Raw genomic sequence first — 25221 nt, forward strand, 5'->3', positions numbered from 1 at the left:
TTCTTGGTACTCTGTGACTTTTTTACCATTGGATGATTTATTTTATTACACAAGCCATGTACTTTAAACAATCTGTTATATACTGTAAGAGAGGGGTTTATTTTACCTTTTTTTATATATACGATCAGTCACTGAGTTTCAAATAAAGGCTAAAAATGAAAATGGTCTGCTACCCCTGTTTCCAGCATTAGCCACTGATAGAAAATAAACAAGGACGTGCTCAGGTCAGAAAAGGCCAAACAGATCTTCGTCATAAAGAACATTTTGCCTTCATGGACTCAGACATCTTGGCTCATGACGGGGAAGTCTGTTGTCAGTTTAGTGTCCAGGAAACACCAGAGAATGTCTCTGGTAGTAGAAGCTAACCATTGGTATTAGCAACTCCACCACACAGCAGAACTCCTTCAGGCTTGTGTTATTTGTGGAGATAAAGCATCAGCGTTGCAGAGCAAACAAAGGCAGTGGTAGGGTTAAGCTGCTGTTATCCAGTCAGAGGCCAGATTTCCAAATATCAGGAATATTAATGAGTAAGTGTGTTGTTTGTCAATGTCCTCGTAAGCAATGCGCCTAGCCTAACAAGATGGCACCTTGCTAGGCGCCTTGCTTACGAGGACTGTCCTTACTCGGTTAAAGAAAACTGTTAAATGGAACTGACTTACCTCAAATAAAGTTATATTTTATACATATAAGTTGTTATATAAATGTGTAACAAGCATTTACATTTTTAATTGTGCATATATTGGTTAAATTAAATATGTAAGCGAGTTAGTTACTGCTAGCCACTGAAGCTGCAACTAGCCAACCAAAGATAACTGCTTTGGATCTAAATACATTTCAGATATCAGCCCATTTAAACTGGAACTTTGCCCCCGAAGTAGCTGCTGGCTCCTGACCTGCCACCCTTTTGAAAACACTACACTGTATTCTGGGAAATGTTTGACCAAGGCCAGGCTACAAGACACCTCCAACGTATCCTTGGTCAGCTAGCTAAATGGCTAACAAATGGAGAACAGACACCTTGATGGCACATAAATGATGGAACGCCTTGGCAGTTCCTGATGACGTATCTGCTAGGCAACTGAAGCGGGATCAAGGCGAGGTTCCTTGACATTCAGAAACACCCAAAGACTCCCAATCTTGTTTTCTACCCCTCACTCCTCTGACTAACATCTGTTTCCTGAACTATTTCCCAAGTCTAAAACACTAACAACAAATGTTCAAAAACTCTAATAAGTTAATATAAGCTAATAAAGGATATAAAACAGATTGTATACAGTAAAGCATGTTTAATAGGATCTGTGCATTGACGTTGTTTAAGAAAGTATCTGCTTCCTTTGTTTTGTTGGTACAGGCCATCCATTCGGTCAGCTGGCATCATGAAGGCAAGCAATTCATGTGTAGTCACTCAGACGGCAGCTTGACGCTGTGGAACCCCAGAAACACCACCAAGCCATTCCAGGTCACCTTCCCTCACGGTGAGATACGCAGCCAAACCACAAAAGCAAAATGAAGAAGATTTGCTGAATATTTGTGTCTAATGTAAGAGCTGTCATTGTGTAGATACAAGCTGCATCACATATAAGCCAGAGAAAGCCAAAACTTTCTGATGTTGTGAAAATCAAAAACTTTGGAAAAACAGATAACATTAATAAAGCAATTTGTTTGTATGTATACATATATAAGGTGTCTGGAACCTAAACAAAAGCACAGGGACATGCTGTTTTGAAGCTAGACATTTTCAAAGATGCTCTTGACGGTATTTTTAAACCTAATTATCATCATGACCAAATATATGTTGGTATAACAAAGAGCCAGGAATCTAACAAATGATCTGTGTCCTGAATCCAGCCAAAATAACATTTTCCTCTTGAACCATTAGAGTGGATGTCCGTGCATATAGAAAACTAACTAAATGTTATCCATGCACGCAACTGTACTAGAATCGATGAGCTTTGACCTATGACCTGGTCCAGATGGAGAACAAGCTGACTCAGGCTCAGATACGCATCAACTAACTCTGTAGCACCCAGAACATCAGCTGACTGCGTGTCTTAACACAAGACAGGGCTTCTGCAGACTATGGTGGAAAGTGATCTGGGGTAGTTAGTCTTCAAGGCAGACTGAACACCTGTGTAGTTCTTCCACAGGTAGCAACATATCTGCAGACCCAGCATCTTGTCCTTGGGGGGGGGGGGACAGTGGCGGCTCCGGGGGTGCTAGGGGGTGCTATAGCTACCCCTGGATTAGTCATTGCACTCCCATAGCAACCCCAAGTAAATATTGGATTTTTTTTTTACACTTTAATTTTAATTTAGCGTGTGGATGTGTTAATATTTAACATACAAAACAAAAATGATCAGTAAATTATCATATAGATAGTAAAAACTAAAACCAAAACAGGAAATTGATGTTAACCTTTGACCTCATTTTCCACCTGCGAAGGAGTGAAAGGTAGAGCTCGTGGTAAAATGGGTCGGTTTTTGTTGCCCACATTTCCACGGGTTCAGTCAGAAACGAATGAATGTTTGGAAGTGATCTCAGACCCACAAAAACCTACGGATCTGGATGAAGAGAGTCAACTCTCAACCGCCGCAGCAGTCCAGGGTTTTGCCGCTGGAAATGCTAACACTAACGTTAGCTAACCTTGCAGCACTATAGATGGTTTTCTGTGTGGCTCTATGTGTTTATGATTTCATGGAAAAGTCGGTGATTGTTCATATGTTTATGATGTATATTAATGATTGTTTCAGGTGTTGTTGAGGTGTTGTGCACGCATGTGTATCTGCTAGTGTTGAAGGTATTTTAGAGAACAATAGGTACGCATGACCACTTCCTTCTTAGCACCCTCAATAAAAAGTCTAGCTCCTTCATAGCACCTGCAGAAAAATATTTCTGGAGCCGCCACTGGGGGAGAACTCTAGAGGGGGCCGTGTAGACACAGAGTTTACAACTTCTATGGTGGTGGAGTGTGTCCCATGCTGTGGCATGGCGCCATCTAACCTAATGGGGTATGGCGTCCTCTGGTTCTGTTTCTGGCATTGCTCACCAAGATGGCGACACATCCCAGCCTCCTTGCTCAGGTTTTGATGACCTTAGTAGGGGATGGAATGAGGGTTGTGGCTGGGACTGTAGAAGAAGGTGGCAGGGCCCAGATGAGCACTGGTCGTGTGTAAGAGGCACGGAAGAAAAGCTGCAATGAACACCAGCAGGGTTCTCGGTGGGTAGGACTGCATTAGGGTAGGAGCTTGTTGTCGAGAGCTTTGCTTTTTATTTTACAGCGAACCTCCTGAGGGTTGGCTTTGGGATCAGCTCAAGCTGAGGTCTAGCAGACTGTGGGTTCACTGACAGTGAACTGGCAAACAGAGAGCTGGCAGACTGGAGGGCTGGAACACCAATCTGGATGCCTTCAGGGTGCATACTAGCCTTAGTAAAAACAAAAATGTAGAAAATTATTCTCAGTGCTGAAGACGAGGGGAAGGAAGTCAGCCATTGCTGGTTTGATAATATTCATGGAACCTAGTGAGTCATTAAAACCCAAAAAGACACAGCATCATATCAGATTTCATCTCTGACGGGAACTGATAATGAGCTTTAAAAAAAATAGAAAAAGTTCCTGTGTTGTTGCATGGGATCATAACCGCTTATAAAGCTGATTCGATCTTTCTGGAAACATTGTTCAAGTGAAATTTTATCCTCAAATAAAACAAACCAATGCAATTATATTTTTCTCACTGAAAACTAATTTTAACACCCCAAAAAAGTAAATTTTCATTGGTCAGTAGGGTTTTTACGTTTTTTTTTTTTTTTTTTTTTTTTTTGTTGCAAATTGGTGTTTTTTTATTGTTAATATTGACAATAATTTCCCTCTGGGATTAATAAAGTATTTTTGAGTTGAATTTGATTGACATTGTAAAAGTGGAACGAGTCAGTGTCTCAGTGTAGAGATTTTGCTTTCTAGATTTGTTTACAAAACGGTTGGCTTTGGTTCAAAGTTCTGTGTCCAAGAAATAAACCTCAAAGCCCCACTGCCTTTGAGCAGAGACGATTCCTGTTTGAATTAACTGCAAAAATCCTCTTATGAAAAGCAGAAGAAAAATAACTCCATCTGGTGTAATGGCTGTAATAATGTCCTGCTATTTCATCAAAAGAGATGAAAATACTGCAAAGCGAGAAAAGAAAGCAGAAAGTGGGAAATGGGAGTAAAACACCTACAGTTCCTCCATGTTCAGATGTTCTGATCTGATGATCCTTTTCTGGACGAGGCGTGGTATTCATGTATGCTCACAGCTGCAAAGGATGTGCTTCTGTCTGTGAAACTAAAAGAGAAATATTTAAAAATCACAATAATACATGTTTATGAAGACTAAGAGAGTAATACTGACGTTTAAATAAAGCCCTTCCTGTGGAAATTTCAATATCAGCTAACGACTCAGTGTGCTTCACAACCATGGATCAATTGACAATTCTCACTTTAATGGGAGAACATTCCAGTAAATTAGAATCAATTTTTTTTTTTACTTTTTCTCATTCAGGAAAGATCCAGAAAGATGGAAGGAAGGAGTCATGTAAACCGATTCTCAAAGTGGAGTACAAGACCTCAAGAAGCAGGTGGGCCTTTGTGCAGTTTCTAAATGTCTGATTTAAGTTTCCTGATTGCACATTTTTGTGAGACAGATCTCTGTTCAAGTGATGTGTAAGTGATTTATGCAGTTACTAATGTGTGTGGGTGTGAATGGGTGGATGACGGATTGTGTTGCGCAGTGCCTTGGGGGGGCTATAGAACCATAAGAATACAGGCCATTTGATCCGTTGTAAATACTGACATTTGAGGACATTTTTATTCAGTTGGCACCCTTTTAATTTTTATTTTCAAAGCATATCAGATCATAAGAAACGCCTACGTGATGCTGGTGTTCAAATGATCCGTTCATGAATTCATGGGGCAGTTGATTTGTCTTTTCAGTTTGACGACTGATGCAAATCCGCACTAAATATAAGTTCTCACTTCCCAACAGCGAGCCTTTTATTATCTTCTCTGGTGGCCTTTCATACGACAAGGCAGGACGACGGCCAGCTTTGACCATCATGCATGGCAAAGCCATCACCGTGCTGGAGATGGGCTATCCTATCGTAGAGTTCATGGTACTCTGTGAGACTCCATACAATAACGGTGAGCGCACACGACTTGCAAAACACGTGCATTTCTATTTTTATGTAGGTTCAATTTCACAATCATCTGGATGGGTTTAGCATTTGCTTGTGGTTAATTTAGCTGAGTTCATTAACCATAAAATTGAGAGTGGCTTGAAGATTGCTGGGTACCATTATTATTAATCATATTCATCTGTTTGACCAGTTTTGTTACTTCCTCCCTCCCAACTCCTAGACTCGACCTGAGGGTTGGCATGTAACATTCTAGTGAAATCCAAGTTGAAACCAATACAAAACAGTAAAAATAATAAAAGCCGTCAGACCGCCGAGCAATGAGAGGAAACTTTAAAAATATAAATAAAACAAGCAAAGTGATCTAAATAAATCTTCAGTCTAGCTTTAAATATTAGAATGGACAAGGACATGGAGGGTGGTCCCACATAGCTGAGATTCTTGTGTTGGGACAGAGGAAACACTAAGGGGCCACTCCGAACCGAGTGAAGAGTTCTTAGAGGAACATAACGGGTCGCAAGTGAAGCTTTATGGCACTGATGCTGACAAAATTTTGGGCCATTCCCATCTGTACCGGGTCGGCCCGGGCCGGGTAGCCCCAGTCGGCCCCAGCCTGGCCCGGTTGATTCCACACATCCTTGCCTTAAGCCCATGTGGGCTGCTTCTGCCCACCAATCAGAGGCTTGCTCTAAAGGAAGGTGTGAATTTGCTGTCAGCAGTGGGTGTGTTGGCCCTGGTCGGCCTGAAGCAGACCCCCTCCAGAAGAGGGCTGAGAATGAGCCTTGGTTGGCCCGGAAAAATACCAGACCACCCAGATATGTAAACAACCTATGCTACCCGGCCCGGGCCGACCCGGTACAGATGGGAATGGCCAAAAAGAGACCAGAGTTTGGACCAGAACTTGGCATTTCACCAGCAACAAGTCCAAGGCAGCCAGAGTGGAGGAACGTGCTCCCATTTTCAGGCTCCACAGGCAGCAGCATGTAGCATTTTGATGGCTACATTTGTTTATTTAACATCCCATAATGCCAATTATGCAATTGTACCGATTGGTTTGAATTTATGCCCTATAGAGGTCCAAGAGCCCTACACTGTGGTGGTTCTGCTGGAAAAGGACTTGATCGTAGTGGATCTGACACAGAGCAGGTAAACCTTTAGTGCTTTCTTTTATGGTCTTTAGTTTGTTTTTAACAATTTTTATTATTTGTTTTTAGTGATGTTTCATTCTTTTGGTTTCTGCCTGTTAACCACATTTGAATTTTGGTGTCTTTATGAAGCATTTAGTGATTTTATTTGTGATTATTATTATTGTGTGCTATAGAAATACATTTAACTTACTTTTTAACTTAGTTTGTGTTAAATTAAACAAGTGAGTAAATATAAGAAATCAACTGACATGAATCTGAACTGAATGAAGATAAATCGGTGAGTGTATTTTTAACACCAAGATGAATTAATGAAACAAAGACATGAAACATTGCATTAAGGTTGAGACAGTTCTCACCTTAGTTATGTGTCACTGGTGAATGATATAACTGCTGATGGGAGTTTTTCAGCAGATTAGCATCTAAGCCTGGGGAACACATTTAAATAGTAACACAACACTTTGGTACAAATGAGCTTGCCTATTAGATTAGGCTTCATAATTACAGCAGTTAGATATAAACGTCTCCGGATAGCTGTGGTCATAACACACCCGGATCGTATTAAACATCCTTTACTCATTCATCAGCGGTCACTTATTCAGCTTACACATCTCAAAAGTTACATAAAATACCAAAGTTTTACTCTGAATCATTATTTTGCTGCACATTTCTCCAGTATTTAGTCATAGAAACATGCACATTTGTAAGTTTACATTTTTAATTCAATATATGTTGGAAAATATGCAACTTGTGCAATAAACAATAAGCTAAAGACATTTGGCTTATGTGATGTCAAAACAGTCATTAATTTATATAAAAATTTATAAAAATGAAAAATATTTTTGAATTTATATTTTAGATCAAATCAAATCAAAGAAACTTTATTAATCCCAGAGGGAAATGAGTTTCAGTGCACACAATTTGGAGATCAGACATACATGGGCAAGACACATGACAAGAATTGGTGACTGTGGTCATTTGCAACCCTGAGTCGTGCTACCTTAATAGAGATAAGAGGGTTACATGAGGATTGGTTCAGGTGGAGGGAAAAAAGGCACTTCAGAGTTACCCTCCCACCAGGAGGGCAGCTTTGCTCTGCAAAAAACACCTCAAACATATATGCAGCAGACTTCAGACAACACAACATAAGTGTCCACTAGGTGGGGTGGTGGGTTGGGACTATCCCCACTTCAGTTCCTGCAGCCACGATAAGCAGCGCATGTCACCTCAGTGTGGATAGGGGGAGGAGCATTGAGGGTTGGAGGGTTGCAGTGAACTGGAACGTTTCAGCGGCCTTCCCGCAGTCCCGCCCAGGCTGGGAAAGGATACAGAGTTGAGTTGCCATAGCGACGGCACATTCCACATATCTTCTGAGGGGAGAGTTTTCGTTGGAGCCTTGCAGGCTCAAGGACGCCAGATTCCGATTAGAAATTGTTTTGGGGCCAGACAGAGATAATTTCCTCTCTGTCATTCAGTTTGTTGGTCCTCAAACTCTCAAAATCCCAATAATGGACATTAATCTATCCCAATCCGTGCTGATTCGTCCACTCTCTCCTTGATGGCACCCATCTTCTGTGCTAAAGAATAAATCTCGGCCAAAGTCCCAAGCTTACGATTCATCTCAACAACTATTTGAGTCTGTGAATTCACAGAGCGGTGCAAACCATCTCTGAGCTCCGGGATCAGGCCAATATTCCTCAACAGCTCGTTAATTTTCCGGTAAGCCAGGTAGCCTCCAAGGCCAATGAGCAGGAAACCTGACACCAACACCACGAATATCCACACGTCTTCAGAGTCCTCCACAGACAGCTGAGATAAACAAATCAATTTCCACTGTTTCCAGGAGTCCGTGATGTGTCCAACTGGGTCTGTCCCGGCGGGGCATCCGGGAGCCCCTTCTCCCGTTCTCATCATTGAAAAATTTTTATCAATCGCGTTGAGAGACCAACTGACGAGATCCATTTAAGTGAATTTCAGTTTCCAGTAAAAATGCAGAAGCAGCCGTGCACCCAGCACCCAGAGACAGACAAAGAGGCCTTGTGGATAAGATATGGAGGAGAGGAGGAAAAAAAGCGTCTGCACCCTCCAAGAGCCGGAAGAAGATGTGATGATTAATAGAAAAAGTGTTGCTGTAATTGCTAAAACCAAAGCAAATGACACTCTTTTGTCTTACAGTTTCCCTGTGTTTGAGAACCCGTACCCCATGGACATCCATGAGTCTCCAGTTACCTGCACAGCCTATTTTGCTGATTGCCCACCCGACATCATCCCAATCCTTTACTCTATAGGAGCTAAACACAAAAAGACCGGCTACAGTCATAAGGTACACAAGTGACAAGACCACCTTTTCTCTCATAATAGGCTTAGGGGCTAAGGGTTTGTTGAAAGCACGGCCTCTTCTGATAGTTTGAAGCTCACAGACTGACAATAATATAGTCAAAATAGAGTTCAAGCCATGGTTGGTGCGCTAAACTGACCCCACAGTACATGCTATAGGGAGCCTAATCTCCTCCCTTTCTGGTCGGCCCGTGGGTCCCCGGAAGAATGAAGAAATGAATGCAAGTCAACGGGGCTTAAAGAATTATTTTCTTATTAAATCCACTATCTTTGCAGTGAGTATACAGAAATAGGAATAAAACTACAGCCTAGAGGCTCTTTATGCAATGTCAGGAAGGCAGATTTGTTAAGTACACGGGGGCAGGGACGGCCAATTACACGTCAGCAAGTATCAGCAGAGCCAATAGATGAGCTTATGAATGCTTCTAATGGGAAACAGGCTTCAACGCAAGCAGCTGTTTGCCGCTTGGGCCTTATTGCGCAACCAGTGTGTATTTAATATAAAGTAATGTTGTTTTTAGATGATAAAAAGTGCAGGGGACAAAAATAGACTGTGGAAAAACCACGTGCATGTTTCTGTTATATTTTAAATAATTACTTAATAAAATACAACAGGTTTTGTAAATACTTGTTTTATTAGTAGTCAGAGTCCAGTCTTTAAAAACTAGATTTTATCATTATTATTTTTGACTTTGAAGAAGTCATTCCAAAACCAACATTAAAGAAAAAATACAGTAAAAGAATAAATACTGTTTAAAAAATTTAATGAATTTACTGTAACTTTTAAATGCTTCAATTGTATGCCGTTGTTGGAATATTCCACAAAAATAAGTCAACTTCATGAGCAGACTGATCTGAGTTTTCTTTCTTATAAGGAGTGGCCAGTTGGAGGTGGGACATGGACGTTGGGCTCTCATACCTATCCAGAAATCATCATCACAGGGTGAGGAAAACAAGATTTAAGGGACCGAAGACTAGAAACTCATACAAATATCACAAAACCGCCATTAGAGTAACTTAACCTTCAAACATGTCAGCAAAGATTCCGGGACTTATTGCAGTCCTTTTGCAAGTGTGATTTAACGTTATTTAGATAGTTTCATTGTAAAAATAAAAAATAAAAACTCCATTACTTATTTAAAAGATGCTGATTTTAAAAAAAGTATACATTACAGTTCTTCATTAGAAATAAATTCACAAATTTTTCTCATTTCATTCAGGCATGCTGATGGGTCAATAAAATTTTGGGATGCGTCTGCATGTAAGTCCTCACCATAACTTTTGTTACCTTATTACGTTCTAGCAGAGATTCTGAAACGATGCATTTGTCTGAGATTTCTGTTGCACAGTCCAATAAAAGATACGAGTTCCACAAGGAACAACTTCCAGTTTGCCACCGACTTGTTGGAAGCACCGCATAGAGATTCATTAATAGCACACACGTGATATACAGGGAGTGCAGAATTATTAGGCAAATGAGTATTTTGTCCACATCATCCTCTTCATGCATGTTGTCTTACTCCAAGCTGTATAGGCTCGAAAGCCTACTACCAATTCAGCATATTGGGTGATGTGCATCTCTGTAATGAGAAGGGGTGTGGTCTAATGACATCAACACCCTATATCAGGTGTGCATAATTATTAGGCAACTTCCTTTCCTTTGGCAAAATGGGTCAAAAGAAGGACTTGACAGGCTCAGAAAAGTCAACAATAGTGAGATATCTTGCAGAGGGATGCAGCAGTCTTAAAATGGCAAAGCTTCTGAAGCGTGATCATCGAACAATCAAGCGTTTCATTCAAAATAGTCAACAGGGTTGCAAGAAGCGTGTGGACAAACCAAGGCGCAAAATAACTGCCCATGAACTGAGAAAAGTCAAGCGTGCAGCTGCCAAGATGCCACTTGCCACCAGTTTGGCCATATTTCAGAGCTGCAACATCACTGGAGTGCCCAAAAGCACAAGGTGTGCAATACTCAGAGACATGGCCAAGGTAAGAAAGGCTGAAAGACGACCACCACTGAACAAGACACACAAGCTGAAACGTCAAGACTGGGCCAAGAAATAACTCAAGACTGATTTTTCTAAGGTTTTCTGGACTGATGAAATGAGAGTGAGTCTCGATGGGCCAGATGGATGGGCCCGTGGCTGGATTGGTAAAGGGCAGAGAGCTCCAGTCCGACTCAGACGCCAGCAAGGTGGAGGTGGAGTACTGGTTTGGGCTGGTATCATCAAAGATGAGCTTGTGGGGCCTTTTCAGGTTGAGGATGGAGTCAAGCTCAACTCCCAGTCCTACTGCCAGTTTCTGGAAGACACCTTCTTCAAGCAGTGGTACAGGAAGAAGTCTGCATCCTTCAAGAAAAACATGATTTTCATGCAGGACAATGCTCCATCACACGTGTCCAAGTACTCCACAGCGTGGCTGGCAAGAAAGGGTATAAAAGAAGAAAAACTGATGACATGGCCTCCTTGTTCACCCGATCTGAACCCCATTGAGAACCTGTGGTCCATCATCAAATGTGAGATTTACAAGGAGAAAAAACGGTACACCTCTCTGAACAGTGTCTGGGAGGCTGTGGTTGCTGCTGCATGCAATGTTGATGGTGAACAGATCAAAACACTGACAGAATCCATGGATGGCAGGCTTTTGAGTGTCCTTGCAAAGAAAGGTGGCTATATTGGTCGCTGATTTGTTTTTTTATTGTTTTTGAATGTCAGAAATGTATATTTGGGAATGTGGAGATGTTATATTGGTTTCACTGGTAAAAATAAATAATTGAAATGGGTATATATTTGTTTTTTGTTAAGTTGCCTAATAATTATGCACAGTAATAGTCACCTGCACACACAGATACCCCCCTAAAATAGCTAAAACTAAAACCAAACTAAAAACTACTTCCAAAAACATTCAGCTTTGATATTAATGAGTTTTTGGGGTTCATTGAGAACATGGTTGTTGTTCAATAATAAAATTATTCCTCAAAAATACAACTTGCCTAATAATTCTGCACTCCCTGTGTGCTACACAACCAATTAGGGGCATCCCTAAATTCATGTCAGTGGTTCATTTGAATCCATAAAGCATATAAGCATTTCAAAATTGTTATAATTTCTAGTATAAAGGTGTTCTTTTGTTCTATCTGTATATGCATACGCTTTTCAGTGAAACATTTTCTCTGAACATGTCCAAAAAGTCACACTGCAGATGTTGTACAAGCTGAAAACCTCTAAAGTGTTTGAGAAGCCAAAGGCAGGCGAGGGCCGATCTGCCGAGATGGTGGAAGAAGACCCCTTTGCCGTTCAGATGGTCAGCTGGTGCCCTCAGAGTCGCATCTTCTGTGTGGTCGGCATCTCCGCTCATATCATTCTGTATCGCTTCAGCAAATACGATGCCAACACTCAGATAGTGGTAAGATAACTGGATAAAGATGAGTGCAGAAAGTCTTCATTCAACTGTAATCCTTCTGTAAAACATGAAGTGACTGTTTGCCACAGTTGCATCTGTGAGTTCAGTTATATTTCTCTACCTTTGTCGTCCCCAGTCACTAGAAGTGCGCTTGCAATGTGAGTCCGAGGATGTCATCACTCCATCTGAGAATGAAAATTATCCCTGCTTCTCAGAGCAAGGTTCACACTCACCCCAACCACACCACCAACATCCAGTGAGTCCAGGTAGCAGAACGCCAGAGGGGGCCAAAGACCGTGGACCCTGCCTCAAGTAAGACTTCTGCACGCACGTAACGGACAGCCCGAAGCAGAAAGCCTGCAGCACATGGCAACGGATATTATATTTTTTATGTTTCTTTCTTGGAGCTTGGACTGGATGAGAATAATTATTTAAAAAGTACTTTACTCAAACAGGGAGTTTTGAAGCAATCGCTGCGTGTCTGTAACCAGAGTTTCTAGAAAGTGTAATCACACACCAAGTATTTTAACACTCAATAAGTCATATCTTCTTATTGAACATGTTTATTCTGTTATTTTTACATAGTTCAGTTTTGCATGAACTTGGCAAGTGGCTGCATGATATTCACTTAAATTCAAAAATACTTTATTAGTATTAGTATTCCAGTGTTTGTTCAGGATGTTGTATTCTGGTGAAGGTTCTCAGCCATCTGGGTCATGGGAATCCAAAGGGGTTCGAATGAAGGCAGCTGGACTTTGAAGACGTTTAGCTTCTCATCCGAGGAGCTTTGACTAGAATATGAAGCTCATAAACTGTAGCTTAACGAACTGAAACTGCCTATGAATACCCCTCCTTCCTACATCCCAAGGAGTAGTAGGAGTCGTTAGGCTCTATTTAGTGGGAATTGTTGTATTGATGTAGGAGGGTGTGGCCTAGACTGAAACTGTTTGGGAAATAGGTTGAGCGCTGCATTGTAGGTGCTGGAAAGGTGAAACCTGAGGCCACCTTCTCTATTTAATCTCGGGGTCTTGTTCACGAGTGAGGGTAGGAGGGATCGGGAGATCGACAGGCGGATTGGTTCCGCATCTGCAGTGATGCGGACGCTGAGCCGATCTGTCGTGGGGAAGAGGGAGCTGAGCCAGAAAGCCAGGCTCTCGATTTTCCGGTCGATCTACGTCCCAATCCTCACCTATGGTCATGAGCTTTGGGTAATGACCGAAAGAACGAGATCGCGGATACAAGCGGCCGAAATGAGTTTCCTCCGTAGGGTGGCCGGGCTCAGCCTTAGAGATAGGGTGAGGAGCTCGGACATTCGGGAGGGACTCGGAGTAGAACCGCTGCTCCTCCGGATCGAAAGGAGCCAGTTGAGGTGGTTTGGGCATCTGGTCAGGATGCCTCCTGGACGCCTCCCCGGGGAGGTGTTTCGGGCATGTCCTGCCGGCAGAAGGCCCCCGGGTCGACCCAGGACACGTTGGAGAGGTTACATCTCCAATCTGGTCCGGGAACGCCTTGGGGTCCTGCCGGAGGAGCTGGTGGACAAGGCCGGGGAGAGGACGGCCTGGAGCTCCCTAGTTGGGATGCTGCCCCCGCGACCCGGACCCGGATAAGCGGAGGAAGACGAGACGAGACGAGACGAGCTTCCCTTACTCCTCAAACCATCCGTCTTCTCTGTCCAGAATCCGTACTTCGTCATCTTCAAAAACAACACATTCTCACACCCGAAGCGTCGAAAAAGGACGCGGTGTGGCCAAGCGCTTGTCACAGGGGCTCCCAGTGCGTCGGGAGGCGACACTCTGTGTCAGAGCGTCGGTATCCGACGCCCGCGGTAAAACGGGCATTTGACCGAATTGTGACCTTTACCCTCTTGCTCTTTAACCTTCCCCTCACCTCCATCCTAACCTTAACCAGCTTGCGCATGCAAAGCTTTGTTTCGCATTTCATCGTTCCCCTCAACCACGCTTAATAGAAAATGTACACTTACATACTGGGTTAAGGTTACGATGGGGGTGAGGGGAAGGTTCAATCGCTAGAGGTTAGAAGTGAAATGTCCATTTTACCGCGGGCGTCAGATACCGACGCTCTGGCACAGCACGTCGGGAGGTGATGCACAGGGGCTCCCAATGCGTCGCAAACAAACGCTTGGTCACACAGCGTCATTTTTTTGATACTTAGGATGTGAGAATGTGTTGTCAAAAAATACATAGTGTGTCCGTTGTCCTTCAGGTGTAAGGGGAGTCTTGACCTGAAGAGCTGGCTCTTCTGTGTTGTGCAATGTGCTTGTGTAGTAGTTTAGTTTCCCCGATGTAAAGGTCTGGACAGTCCTCACTGCATTGGTCTGCATAAATGACGCAACAAAGCTTCTGTTTTTGTGTCTTGACTTTGGGATGGACCAATTTCTGTCTGACGGTGTTTAAACTTTAAACCCCACAACAACCTCAGGATGTTGAGACGACTCTCCATTCTTGCGTGCACGTGTAAATATATAGACTGGCCATGATTGTCTTTAAAACTGTCTCCAAGTGGACAATGCTAGGACCAAACTGACCAACAAACAACGTCATGTATTTTTGCATACTTTTACCGCTCAAACGAGCGCTGTTCCTGAGCTTCCATAATCTTTTTTGTTTTGTTGTGTTGCAGCTCGGTCGTAATGGAGCTGAGCTCTCTCAACTCCTGTCTATGAACATAGAGCACAAAGTGTCGTGACTGCCCCAGTTTACAGATCGACATGCACCTACAAAATCTTTTGCTACTGCTATGGTTTTTGTAGATTTCTGAACACTTGCATAAACTTTGAATCTCTGCACACGTTTCAGAGTAAAGGAGCGGGTTGTTCGAGTCCCTCCTGGTTACCAGTCAGACCTGGTCATCCAGCTGCTGTGGGTAGATGGAGAACCACCCCAGCAAATCACCAGCCTAGACATCAATTCTGCATATGGGCTGTAAGTCTTGCATGATGGTCTATCCCTCCATTTACTTGTTAGTTTAAAAATGACGACATCATACTGCGCATGTCTGGTTTCCATTGCTCTTTAAATACATTAGTGCATCAGACGACCTACAATGACTTAAATAAAGCAATCACAAGTTGGTTCATGCAACAAAAAGAAAGAATTTACCCAGAATTTAACCTTCAAGCTGCAGAAAACACTCACTTTTAACTGCACACCTGCTTTTCTGTATGCATGGTTCTGCCCATCTGCCTTACCTTTGACTGGGCTGCGTTTCAGTTTGTATAAACAGGGTTTTATGCATCAAGGTTATCTAAGGTCATATAAGGTTGCCGGATAACAACAGCAGGCTCTTTAAAGGATTCAGAAACCATTAGCTTAGCAACAACTTGGCAACATTTAATATGCAGCAGAATCCTTCAACACGTGGCTCAAGGACAATGTGAATTTAGCCCTGCAAGGGGAACACTGGCAACATTCACGTGATTAGCTAACAATAAAACTGGAAGTTTTTTGATGAGCGAAAGCAACAGCAATCAACTAAACTATAAAAAAAGAAATTACCTTTTGGCTGTAGCTAACACGGACAGAAAGGCTTGTTTTGTCAGCTGTGGCGAGCCTTTTATTGCTTATTTAGCTTTATTGACTAGTTTTCAACAGGAACTCAGCGGACAAAATATAAAAATCATAGCTCTGTATAAAAATAATGAGAAAAAGAGAAACTTCCTGTAGGTCAAGATTTGAGTTTCTCTTCTCAGTGTGTCATCTGAAGCTCCCCACAGTTTGAATACGCCACAGAAATTAATTTATCATTTTTGTGTTCAGCTGGCTTTTTCACTAATGTGTTCTCTTATTTAGAGACAAAACCAAAAGGAGACATTTTTAAATACGAAATTTTTCTGAATCATTGATGCCTTTTGAAATTTACTATACAAACAAAGCTGCCTTGCCTTTTGAAGTTGTGGAGGTGCTCAAACGAGACATCCCGTCACAAAACATATATTTTTTTTCCTTTTCAATAACTGAAAATGCATTTGGCGACACAAGGTCACCTCCTGCAATTATGATGAATCAATGAGTGTTTGAACCAGAGGAGAACTTTAATGTCACCATTTTCTGCATGAAGTGCAAAGCAAGATACCTTAGAAGGCCTTCTGCAACTTCTTGTTAAGAATGGTTTGGTTGTTTAAATATTTGATGATTGAATGAAGCTGAACATGGATGCTTGCTTTCCTAAATTAAAATTGCGTGTAGAAAAATGAAAATGGTTTTCTTATTTGATTTGTTTAACTGATAAAAGTTTTGATCAGAGCTGCATGGTGGCACAGTTGGCAATTCTACCTGTAATGAATTAGATTACGTGTTATTTAATAAGCCATAAGGCGTGGGATTCCATAGAAAATATGAAATCCACCTTAAGGATCTGTGAGTTATTTAAATCAGAAGATTGGATCTTTTTATTGCAGGGATTAGATAACCGCTTCGTATTCACTCAGAGACAACAGAAGAGAGAGAGTCAAGTTTATAAGTTAAAAAGTTGATTACTAACAAATTAAACTAGACTGACTTTAAAACTAAATGTATGGTGTAACTAAAGTGGATGAGATGGGGGATGGATGACGTGTGATGTTAATCAGAACCAGCAAATCCAAAGAAGCGATTAGTTCTGACAGGAACTGAAGGTGTTGTCTTCACATTAAGCTTTGGTTAGAAGGTTCATAAACACATGAGACACCATTATGTCGGTCTACCTACCCTCCAGGAAGTCTCCTTTAGATCAGGAATATCGAGGTCCAGCTTGACCCTCTTTGGAACCGAGCCGGTAGGAAAAGCCGCGGTTCCAATCAGACCAGTCTGTGAGTTACTTCCGGGTACACAACAGTTTGTTGGCGTCTGGTGAGACCCAAGCCTGGGTCCTGATGGTTCAGCTTTTATTCTGAAAGGAACTGTTGCCGCAGTTGGTATATCAACAAATTTTTCTTTTCAGCTTGTCGTTGGTTCTTTCGGTTGAAGAGTTTTAGATCAGGATTAGCCACTCCGTCACTTTCTCTGGAACGCTTTGAACTGGCGTTAGAGCTGACGTGGCATCGTTTTATACTTCGGATGTTATGGTTTATTGTCGAATGAAAAATTGCCAAACACCATCAGAAGCACGCCTCCGTCAGATCTGTAAGATTCTGATTGGATCAGTGAAAGTAATGTGTCATGTCTTTTTAACACTACGTGAAATGAGTCCTGTTGGAACATTTAAGGTTACAGACTTATTTTCTAAGATCATAATAAAATAATTAATATTTTAATTTCACAGATCGGTCACATCTTATTTATTGACTAACACTTTGATGGATTAGCTTTATTAAAATAGAGTTCTTCGATTAATTAAAAGAAAAGAGTTCATTCTTCATTCGTCTGTTGAACTGAAAATAAGCACGTTAGAAGGAATGCGTGAGACCTTGAGACCATATCTCATGCAGACTAGTCTTGAGCAAAGAAGGGAAAAACAGTCATTCCGTTCCGTTACATGCCTCAGAATAAAAAGGTTGCAGGTTTGAATCCCTTTTGGATAGCTTTTCTGTGCAGAGTTAACCCGTTCCCCGCAAGCATGCATTGGTTTTCTTTTACTCCAGCTTCCTCCAAAGGATCAAAAACATGCACGTTAGGTTAATTGGAGATTCCAGATTGTTCTCAGGTGTGGGTGGGTGGATGTCATTGTGGTTGTTTGTCCATGTGTCCCTACGATGAACTGGGGACCTGTCCAGGGTGTCCCTCTCCTCCTGTCCAATGACCACTGGAGACAAACACCAAGTCCCCCAAAAACCTTATGAGAATGAAGTGGTTTAGTCGGATGGATGGAGCTGCGAGAATAAAAATAGATAAAACATTTGTAAATTTTATCTTGCAATCACATTGTTGTAAGAAGCTCCAAACTTGCTTATAGAATAATAAAAGTTTACATTTCTGTAAATATCCTGGATCCTGCAATCCCAGTCTTAAATCTTTGACCATAAACAGATGAACCATTTGAATGGATTGTGAAGAGCAGTGATGTATACACAATGTGGACAGCAATTAGTGTTTATTCACTAACATCCTAGTTTTACACATTTATTAGTTTAACCCCTTGTGGACTATTGTTGAAAATTGGTGTCAGACCCCTTCTGGCACTAAAGCGTCCAGATGGAGTATTAGGATTAGTATATTCATCAAAAATCAACCTTCGACAGTCCTGCATTTTGTCTACTGCCCTCTGGTGGAGAATCTAAAGGCAGCAAGGTCTAATTCTGCTTGTCAGGGTTTTTTTTGTTATATAATAACATAATATAAAACACATTATAAAGCAAATAATTCAATTTTAAATCAGTTTGTTTTATATTTCAAGCGTTATGGGTTTGAAGAAAAAAACAAAATCTGAACCACGGATATTGAAATCTTAATCAAAAACATTACGTCGTGTTTGAAATGCAAGATTTATTTTTCTTCCACAAAGAAAAATTCAAAAGGCTTCGAGGGTTTCCAGGTTGCAGTAATTCTTATGGGAAATCTGGCGTTAATATTAAAGTCACTGCAGCACTTAAAGTGTGGGATAAAGACAGGCTTTTGTTGTCAGTAATTGCATCAAAATGTCACAGGTAATTTCACAGTATTAGATAACACTGAACCTTTAATGTCAGTGAGAATAGCCTTGTGAAACGAGATAAACATGCTTCCTAACTGTGCTTTCCTCCACCCAGCTTGGCGTTCGGGAACTGCAACGGGCTGGCGGTGGTGGACTATCTGCAAAAAACAGTTATCTTGTGTATGTCGACTGTGGACCTGTACGGAGCCACTGACCCCTATCAGCGCCTTACTCGTTCCCCCCGCAGGAACAGACAGTCCACCTCAGGTAGCACGCACAAGCATCTCTGGGAATTGACCTCACACACCTGCACTCACACTCAGAGTAAAATGCCGAATACTCACACATTGTGCATAAATTCTAGATTCTGTCAGATCCTGTTCTGTCACACACAACACGAACACCATGTTATGAGATGCATGTAAACAGGTTGTGTGTCATCTAACACTGGCAGTTATATGCATGTTGTCATCCGGTTTCCCCTGTTTGAGTCCTGCTTGATGACATAATTGTAGTTTAAAGCCACAGAGGTGTTGTTCCTGACCCCCGTCTTCCTTTTCTCTGCTTCCTATCTTGGCTGGCAATAGCCTAGCAAAAAAATAAGGTACACTCAATGTGCTACAGTTATAATCACCCCCACCATCTGGAGCAGAAAATGTAATCTGATGTGCGAGCCACATTTTTTATTTGACAAAAAAACTAACTTTTGCCAAAAATCTTCAGCAATTTATGTCGAAGTACTGGAGTTGTTATTACATGTTGAAATAGAAAAAAATGCAGAATTTTGAGTCCTAGAGATTGAATTCGAAGCACTTTCCATGCTGGAGTTAATCCAAGCCGAATAAACGACTTTAAGAACACCTTCCCAAAGGTCAAGTGACGAGTTGCTTTCTGATTTGTCTTCATGAAGTTTTGTTCCGTCCTTCCCGACACATTTCTAGCTGTTGTCACCACACATTTGTATTTGTAAACAACACTGTGTGCACAATTGTCAGGCCAATAAGCATATTCTTGGATTTTTAAACAATTCCTATCAATGATTACAAAATGATAAATTTATTAAAAAATGTCCTTCCATACATGATTTTAAAAGAGAAAGGCGAAGAAGAATCAAACATGTTTAGTAACTGTGTCTAACCTCTGCTCTAAGCTGAGCAAAGCTGCGTTCGTAAAGTTGGCACTCAAATATATAAAAAGGCTAAAAGAAAACAAACTTGAAATGAATGAGAAATTAGAGCAGAAATCTGGAGTTTTTTGTCAGAGGCCGCCATCTAGAGGGGGAAACATTTATCACACCCCAAGCCAGTCTCACTACTTCTGAGAGTATGGCTGAAAGCAACGCCTTTAATTCATGAACGTGCTGCTCTAGACGTCAACAGAACTAAAACGCTTTGTTTTACAACTAATATTCTCACGTTATGCTGTTTAACTCTTATTTATAGAAACTTTAAAGGCTTAATTGTTAATAGGAAATGCCACCATTTCTGCATCAGTTGGTACGCCCACAAACATAAACCCCAACTTCATGCTGGAGGCATCAGCGGCATGGAAAGTCACTGCTTCACATAGAAGGCATTAAAGTTTATGGGCTAAATCAAACCAGCTGCAGCATTTAAAATTTTCAGGTGCATCACAGAAGCATCTAGCAGATCGAGCCACGCTGCTAAATGTAGAATTGGGTTCTAGTTTTTGCCACGAGCCGCTTCTGGGACAAGTCCAATTTTAGCAGTTAACGTAGGGCCAGACAGAAAATCACATACGGCTTTAGTGTAAAACATCCAGTCATTTTCAAAATGAGACTACTGCAGCGCTGCTACTTCATATCTATGTAGATTACGTAAATACATGCAACCTAAGGAGCGCATCAGTGTGTTTTTCAGGGCTTTAATCCTGGCAGGGGAGAGAAGCAACAATATGTACGACATCAAACGCGATTTCCTCCTCCTTTTTGGTTTAATGGCGAATGGTACAAACAAACTGTGACCTTTGAAGTCTTGAGGGATTTAGTGATCCTGCGAGTCCAGCGAGGACAGCAGAGAAGCCGCCCTGAGGCTGGAAATCTCCCGGTGTAGATATGCACGCAGCGAGGCTCGCTAGCAAAATGTTCCCCGGCGCTGATGCCTCCAGTGTAACGTCTGGGTTACGCTATTAGCTAATGCTGTGGGTGCTTATTTCAAATTGCACGGGGCTCTACAGGACGTGCACGGGCCTAGCAAAAAAGGAATTGACATACATTATATCATAGTACAGGGTAAGGCAATGAGATTTTTGGATTTCTGAAAAAAATCCCACAAAGTTCCTGAAAACTCCAGATTGCTGCTTTAAGGAGATGAAAATATCTTTGCAGACAAAATACACCACTACACTCTTTTAGTGGGTCATGGTGTAAAAGGATAATTGACTCATTAAATGTGTGTATTCATTATAAGTAAATAAACCTGCTTCGACCTGCATTAAATTATCTGTTTTATGAAGACTGCTGCATTTGTTCAACAATAAAATCAAACCTAAAGAATACAATTTGCCCCAAAATTGTGCATGCAGTGTTCACCTACAATAAGTCAGTCAAATGTTTTTATTTTGTGAAATTTATTGTTATGATTTAGCACTTTTTAACTTAATTGGCTTAATGAAAATATCGCAACAATTAGCTGGTGCAGCAGGAGATTTATTTGGATGTTGCTGTTCTCAGTAATGATACATGCTAACACAGTGGTTTTTCTGTGCAAATGATTCATCACATCAGCATTTCTGGGGGCTGCTGGAGGAGTTGGTATTTCTTGTCTGTCCTCCCCTGACGCTAACTCAGTTGCTGCTTTCTCTCACTACTTTCTTTTCCACTCTTAAGCCTGTGTGTTCTTCTCTCCTCTCCTCCCCTCCAAACCCCTCACCCCCTGCCTTCCCTCCCAAAAATGTTTTCTCCCTCTTGACGTTATGTCCTCTTTCCATCCTTTTTCACCCAACTCACAATGCTAACTCTCTCTTGCTCCCTTTCCCATGTCCTATCTCAAATCTCTTCCCACACCTCTCACTCTTTTATCCTTCCTCCCTTCCTTCCTCCTCCTCATCCTCCCACCTTTTGGTGACTCTGTGGCTGCTGATGTGGGCATGTGGGCCTGCCTGACAGAGCATTGCATGCGCGGCCTGTCTAACTTTTATTCAGATTCCAAGAAAAGGATCCGTACATCCTATCAGAGTAAGTCGGGCCATCGTATAGTAAAAGCTGGGTGGGGGGGTTGTGTGTGTGTGTGTGTGTGCAGGAGGGATTGGGTGTTTTTGCAGGTTTTTGTAGAGAGGATTAATATCTTGGTGCAAAGCAACAAACAAAAGAAATGATTGGAATATGAATAATTCTGGGTGTAACCTTCCTTTTGCCCTGCACATAGCTGCCCTTATTCCAGTCATGTCTGCAGTTTGTCCTTTGCAGAAGGACAGACACGCCTCGAGTCCGTTAAGTAAGGTCGAGTTGTAAATATTAGACAATCCATGTGATGGATTTTTCAAATAAATCAAACTTAGTGGGGTGAAGGTAGCCTCATCCATGCACTGAGTCTGGAAAAAGATTAATCGTGTTCCTTGAGTCTGTGGTCACCAAGAATTCCTTGATTCAGTAAAGCTTCAGTCTTTCAAGTCATTCGTCAAAAGAAAATTAGAATTAGGATAGGCTTTAACTGAGAGATGATACAGTGGTGTGAAAAACTCTTTGCCCCTTCTTGATTTCTTGTCCTTTTTCATGTTTGTCCCACAAAATGTTTCTGATCATCAAACACATTTAACCATTAGTCAAAGATAACACAAGTAAACACAAAATGCAGTTTTGAAATGAAGGTTTTTATTATTTAGGGAGAGAACAAAATCCAAACCTACATTGCCCTGTGTGGAAAAGTAATTGCCCCCTGAACCTAATAACTGGTTGGGCCTCCCTTAGCAGCAATAACTGCAATCAAGTGTTTGAGACTCGCGAGCGCAAATATACATGGCAGCGCGCGTGTGAACGGGACTCGCGAGCGCAAATATACATAGCGAGAGGTCATTTGTGCACTGAGAGGGAGCAAACTGTGTCTGTGAGCGCACAAGGATGTGCACAAGTGACAAACCTGCGTGCGCGCGTTGTCAACGAGCACACGGCAGAGGAAAACGTGCGCGCGCGGCAGCCTCTGTGCGCGCTCGGCAGCCTCTCTGCGCGCTCGGTTTCTGACTCCTGCTCGCTCGGCTGTAAGGGCTTTTGGCACTCTGGAGGCGTGGCCTGTGGCAGATCTTCTCTGTCCTCTGATTGGTTAGTTTACCCCGCACTTTACCCTCTATCTATAAAAAAAAGTCTGCTATGCAGTAGTTGCTGGCATAGCTCAGCTGGGAGAGTGGGTGACTCTCGCCCCGGAGGATCCAGGTTCTAGTCCGGCCAAGGAAAATGTAGTAGACGTCATGTTAATTTTTCTTAATTTCAGGTATTTTACAGTTGTGACCGTTCAACTGTCATTAAACGTCCGAATGTTTGCTGGGCAGTGTTTTAAAAAGTGCACATAAGCTAGATGGCTTTAACCATATAAAATTACATTTTTTGTGATACTGGAAAAATACATACTGAAATAAAACTACTGGTTGAAAACTTTATGACTGTGGTTGTACAATATATGACTCACTAATACACTGCAAACTCCCTTAGAGTGGGGCTTCCAGAGAGAGAGAGAGAGAGAGAGAGAGAGAGAGAGAGAGAGAGAGAGAGAGAGAGAGAGAGAGAGAGAGAGAGAGAGAGAGAGAGAGAGAGAGAGAGAGAGAGAGAGAGAGAGAGAGAGAGAGAGAGAGAGAGAGAGAGAGAGAGAGAGAGAGAGAGAGAGAGAGAGAGAGAGAGAGAGAGAGAGAGAGAGAGAGAGAGAGAGAGAGAGAGAGAGAGAGAGAGAGAGAGAGAGAGAGAGAGAGAGAGAGAGAGAGAGAGAGAGAGAGAGAGAGAAAAGTTCTTGCCTCATTAATGAATTGTTTATTTTTTTCAGTATTTAATTGACAAATTATCCTTTCAAATAATTAATTGATGAGTTACATAATTGTCCATTTCATAAAGAAACTGCATATCAAGCTTTCATTCAGATGACCTTCAACAGTGCTGCACCCTGCTGAGGGACATCCGAGTAAAACCTTGAGATGGCCATTTTCTGTTCACTAACTTGCTTTAGTAAATCCTTACTTTTGTTAAATAAATCAGTTGTTGAACCCCCACTCCTCTGTTTGGTCTCCTTTCTTATTACAGCCCACCACTTCCAGTCTGGGTTGTAACAATCTGCAGACAGATTTCTGAGTATCTCCTCCTTTACACAGATCCTCACTGAGCCATGTACTGTGAACAAATAGTTTCTCCATGATATTATCCAGCAAGGTCCCGTTTTTGTCAAAACAAGGGTGAGGTAAAGAAAAAATAGAAATATTTCATTAAATTAACATTTAAATTATTTATATGCATCATTAAAATAAAAAAACATGTTTTGAAATATATAAAGTGCACCAAACTTGACTCAGTCCATTCAACAATTCTAAATGGACAATTATGTAACTCATCAATTAATTATTTGAAAGGATAATTTGTCAATTAAATACTGAAAAAAATAAACAATTCATTAATGAGGCAAGAACTTTTCTCTCTCTCTCTCTCTCTCTCTCTCTCTCTCTCTCTCTCTCTCTCTCTCTCTCTCTCTCTCTCTCTCTCTCTCTGTCTCTGGAAGCCCCACTCTAAGGGAGTTTGCAGTGTATTAGTGAGTCATATATTGTACAACCACAGTCATAAAGTTTTCAACCAGTAGTTTTATTTCAGTATGGATTTTTCCAGTATCACAAAAAATGTAATTTTATATGGTTAAAGCCATCTAGCTTATGTGCACTTTTTAAAACACTGCCCAGCAAACATTCGGACGTTTAATGACAGTTGAACGGTCACAACTGTAAAATACCTGAAATTAAGAAAAAGTAACATGACATCTACTGCATTTTCCTTGGCCGGACTCAAACCTGGATCCTCTGGGGCGAGAGTCACCCGCCCTCCCAGCTGAGCTATGCCAGCAACTACTGAATAGCAGACTTTTTTATATAGATAGGGGTAAAGTGCGGGGTAAACTAACCAATCAGAGGACAGAGAAGATCTGCCACAGGCCACGCCTCCAGAGTGCCAAAAGCCCTTACAGCCAAGCGAGCAGGAGTCAGAAACCGAGCGCGCAGAGAGGCTGCCAAGCGCGCACAGAGGCTGCCGCGCGCGCACGTTTTCCTCTGCCGTGTGCTCGTTGACAACGCGCGCACACAGGTTTGTCACTTGTGCACATCCTTGTGCGCTCACAGACACAGTTTGCTCCCTCTCAGTGCACAAATGACCTCTCGCCATGTATATTTGCGCTCGCGAGTCCCGTTCACACGCGCGCCGTGGACCCAATGCGCGTGCACGGGTTGTGGCACGCTTTAAACGCCATACAGAATTCATGGTTCCATTTATCACAGCAAGCCTTCCAGTTCCTGAAGGAGCACAGCAACCCCAGACCATCACACTACCACCACCATATTTTACTGTTGGTATGATGTTCTTTGTCTGAAATGCTGTGTTACTTCTACGCCAGATGGAACGGGACATTTG

The 25221-nt window shown here is 41.9% G+C and overlaps 1 protein-coding gene across 22 annotated transcripts in view; it reads left to right on the plus strand.

Annotated features, from left to right (window-relative positions):
- stxbp5l (syntaxin binding protein 5L) overlaps positions 1-25221 on the plus strand; it is a 210037-nt gene that overhangs the window by 118206 nt on the left and 66610 nt on the right. For 14 of the 22 annotated variants that reach the window (XM_015966780.3, XM_015966783.3, XM_015966784.3 and 11 more), the window contains exons 8-19: positions 1352-1475; positions 4533-4608; positions 5016-5170; positions 6237-6309; positions 8484-8631; positions 9521-9588; positions 9866-9906; positions 11836-12050; positions 12184-12359; positions 14864-14989; positions 18730-18881; positions 21742-21810. In XM_015966780.3, the coding sequence (XP_015822266.1) occupies positions 1352-1475; positions 4533-4608; positions 5016-5170; positions 6237-6309; positions 8484-8631; positions 9521-9588; positions 9866-9906; positions 11836-12050; positions 12184-12359; positions 14864-14989; positions 18730-18881; positions 21742-21810 (1423 nt within the window). The remainder of the gene's footprint in view (positions 1-1351; positions 1476-4532; positions 4609-5015; positions 5171-6236; positions 6310-8483; positions 8632-9520; positions 9589-9865; positions 9907-11835; positions 12051-12183; positions 12360-14863; positions 14990-18729; positions 18882-21741; positions 21811-25221) is intronic. The other 8 variants (XM_015966782.3, XM_054747090.2, XM_054747095.2 and 5 more) reach the window with 1 other exon arrangement.

Source organism: Nothobranchius furzeri, chromosome 14, assembly GCF_043380555.1.
Source record: "Nothobranchius furzeri strain GRZ-AD chromosome 14, NfurGRZ-RIMD1, whole genome shotgun sequence".
Classification (NCBI taxonomy): domain Eukaryota; kingdom Metazoa; phylum Chordata; class Actinopteri; order Cyprinodontiformes; family Nothobranchiidae; genus Nothobranchius; species Nothobranchius furzeri.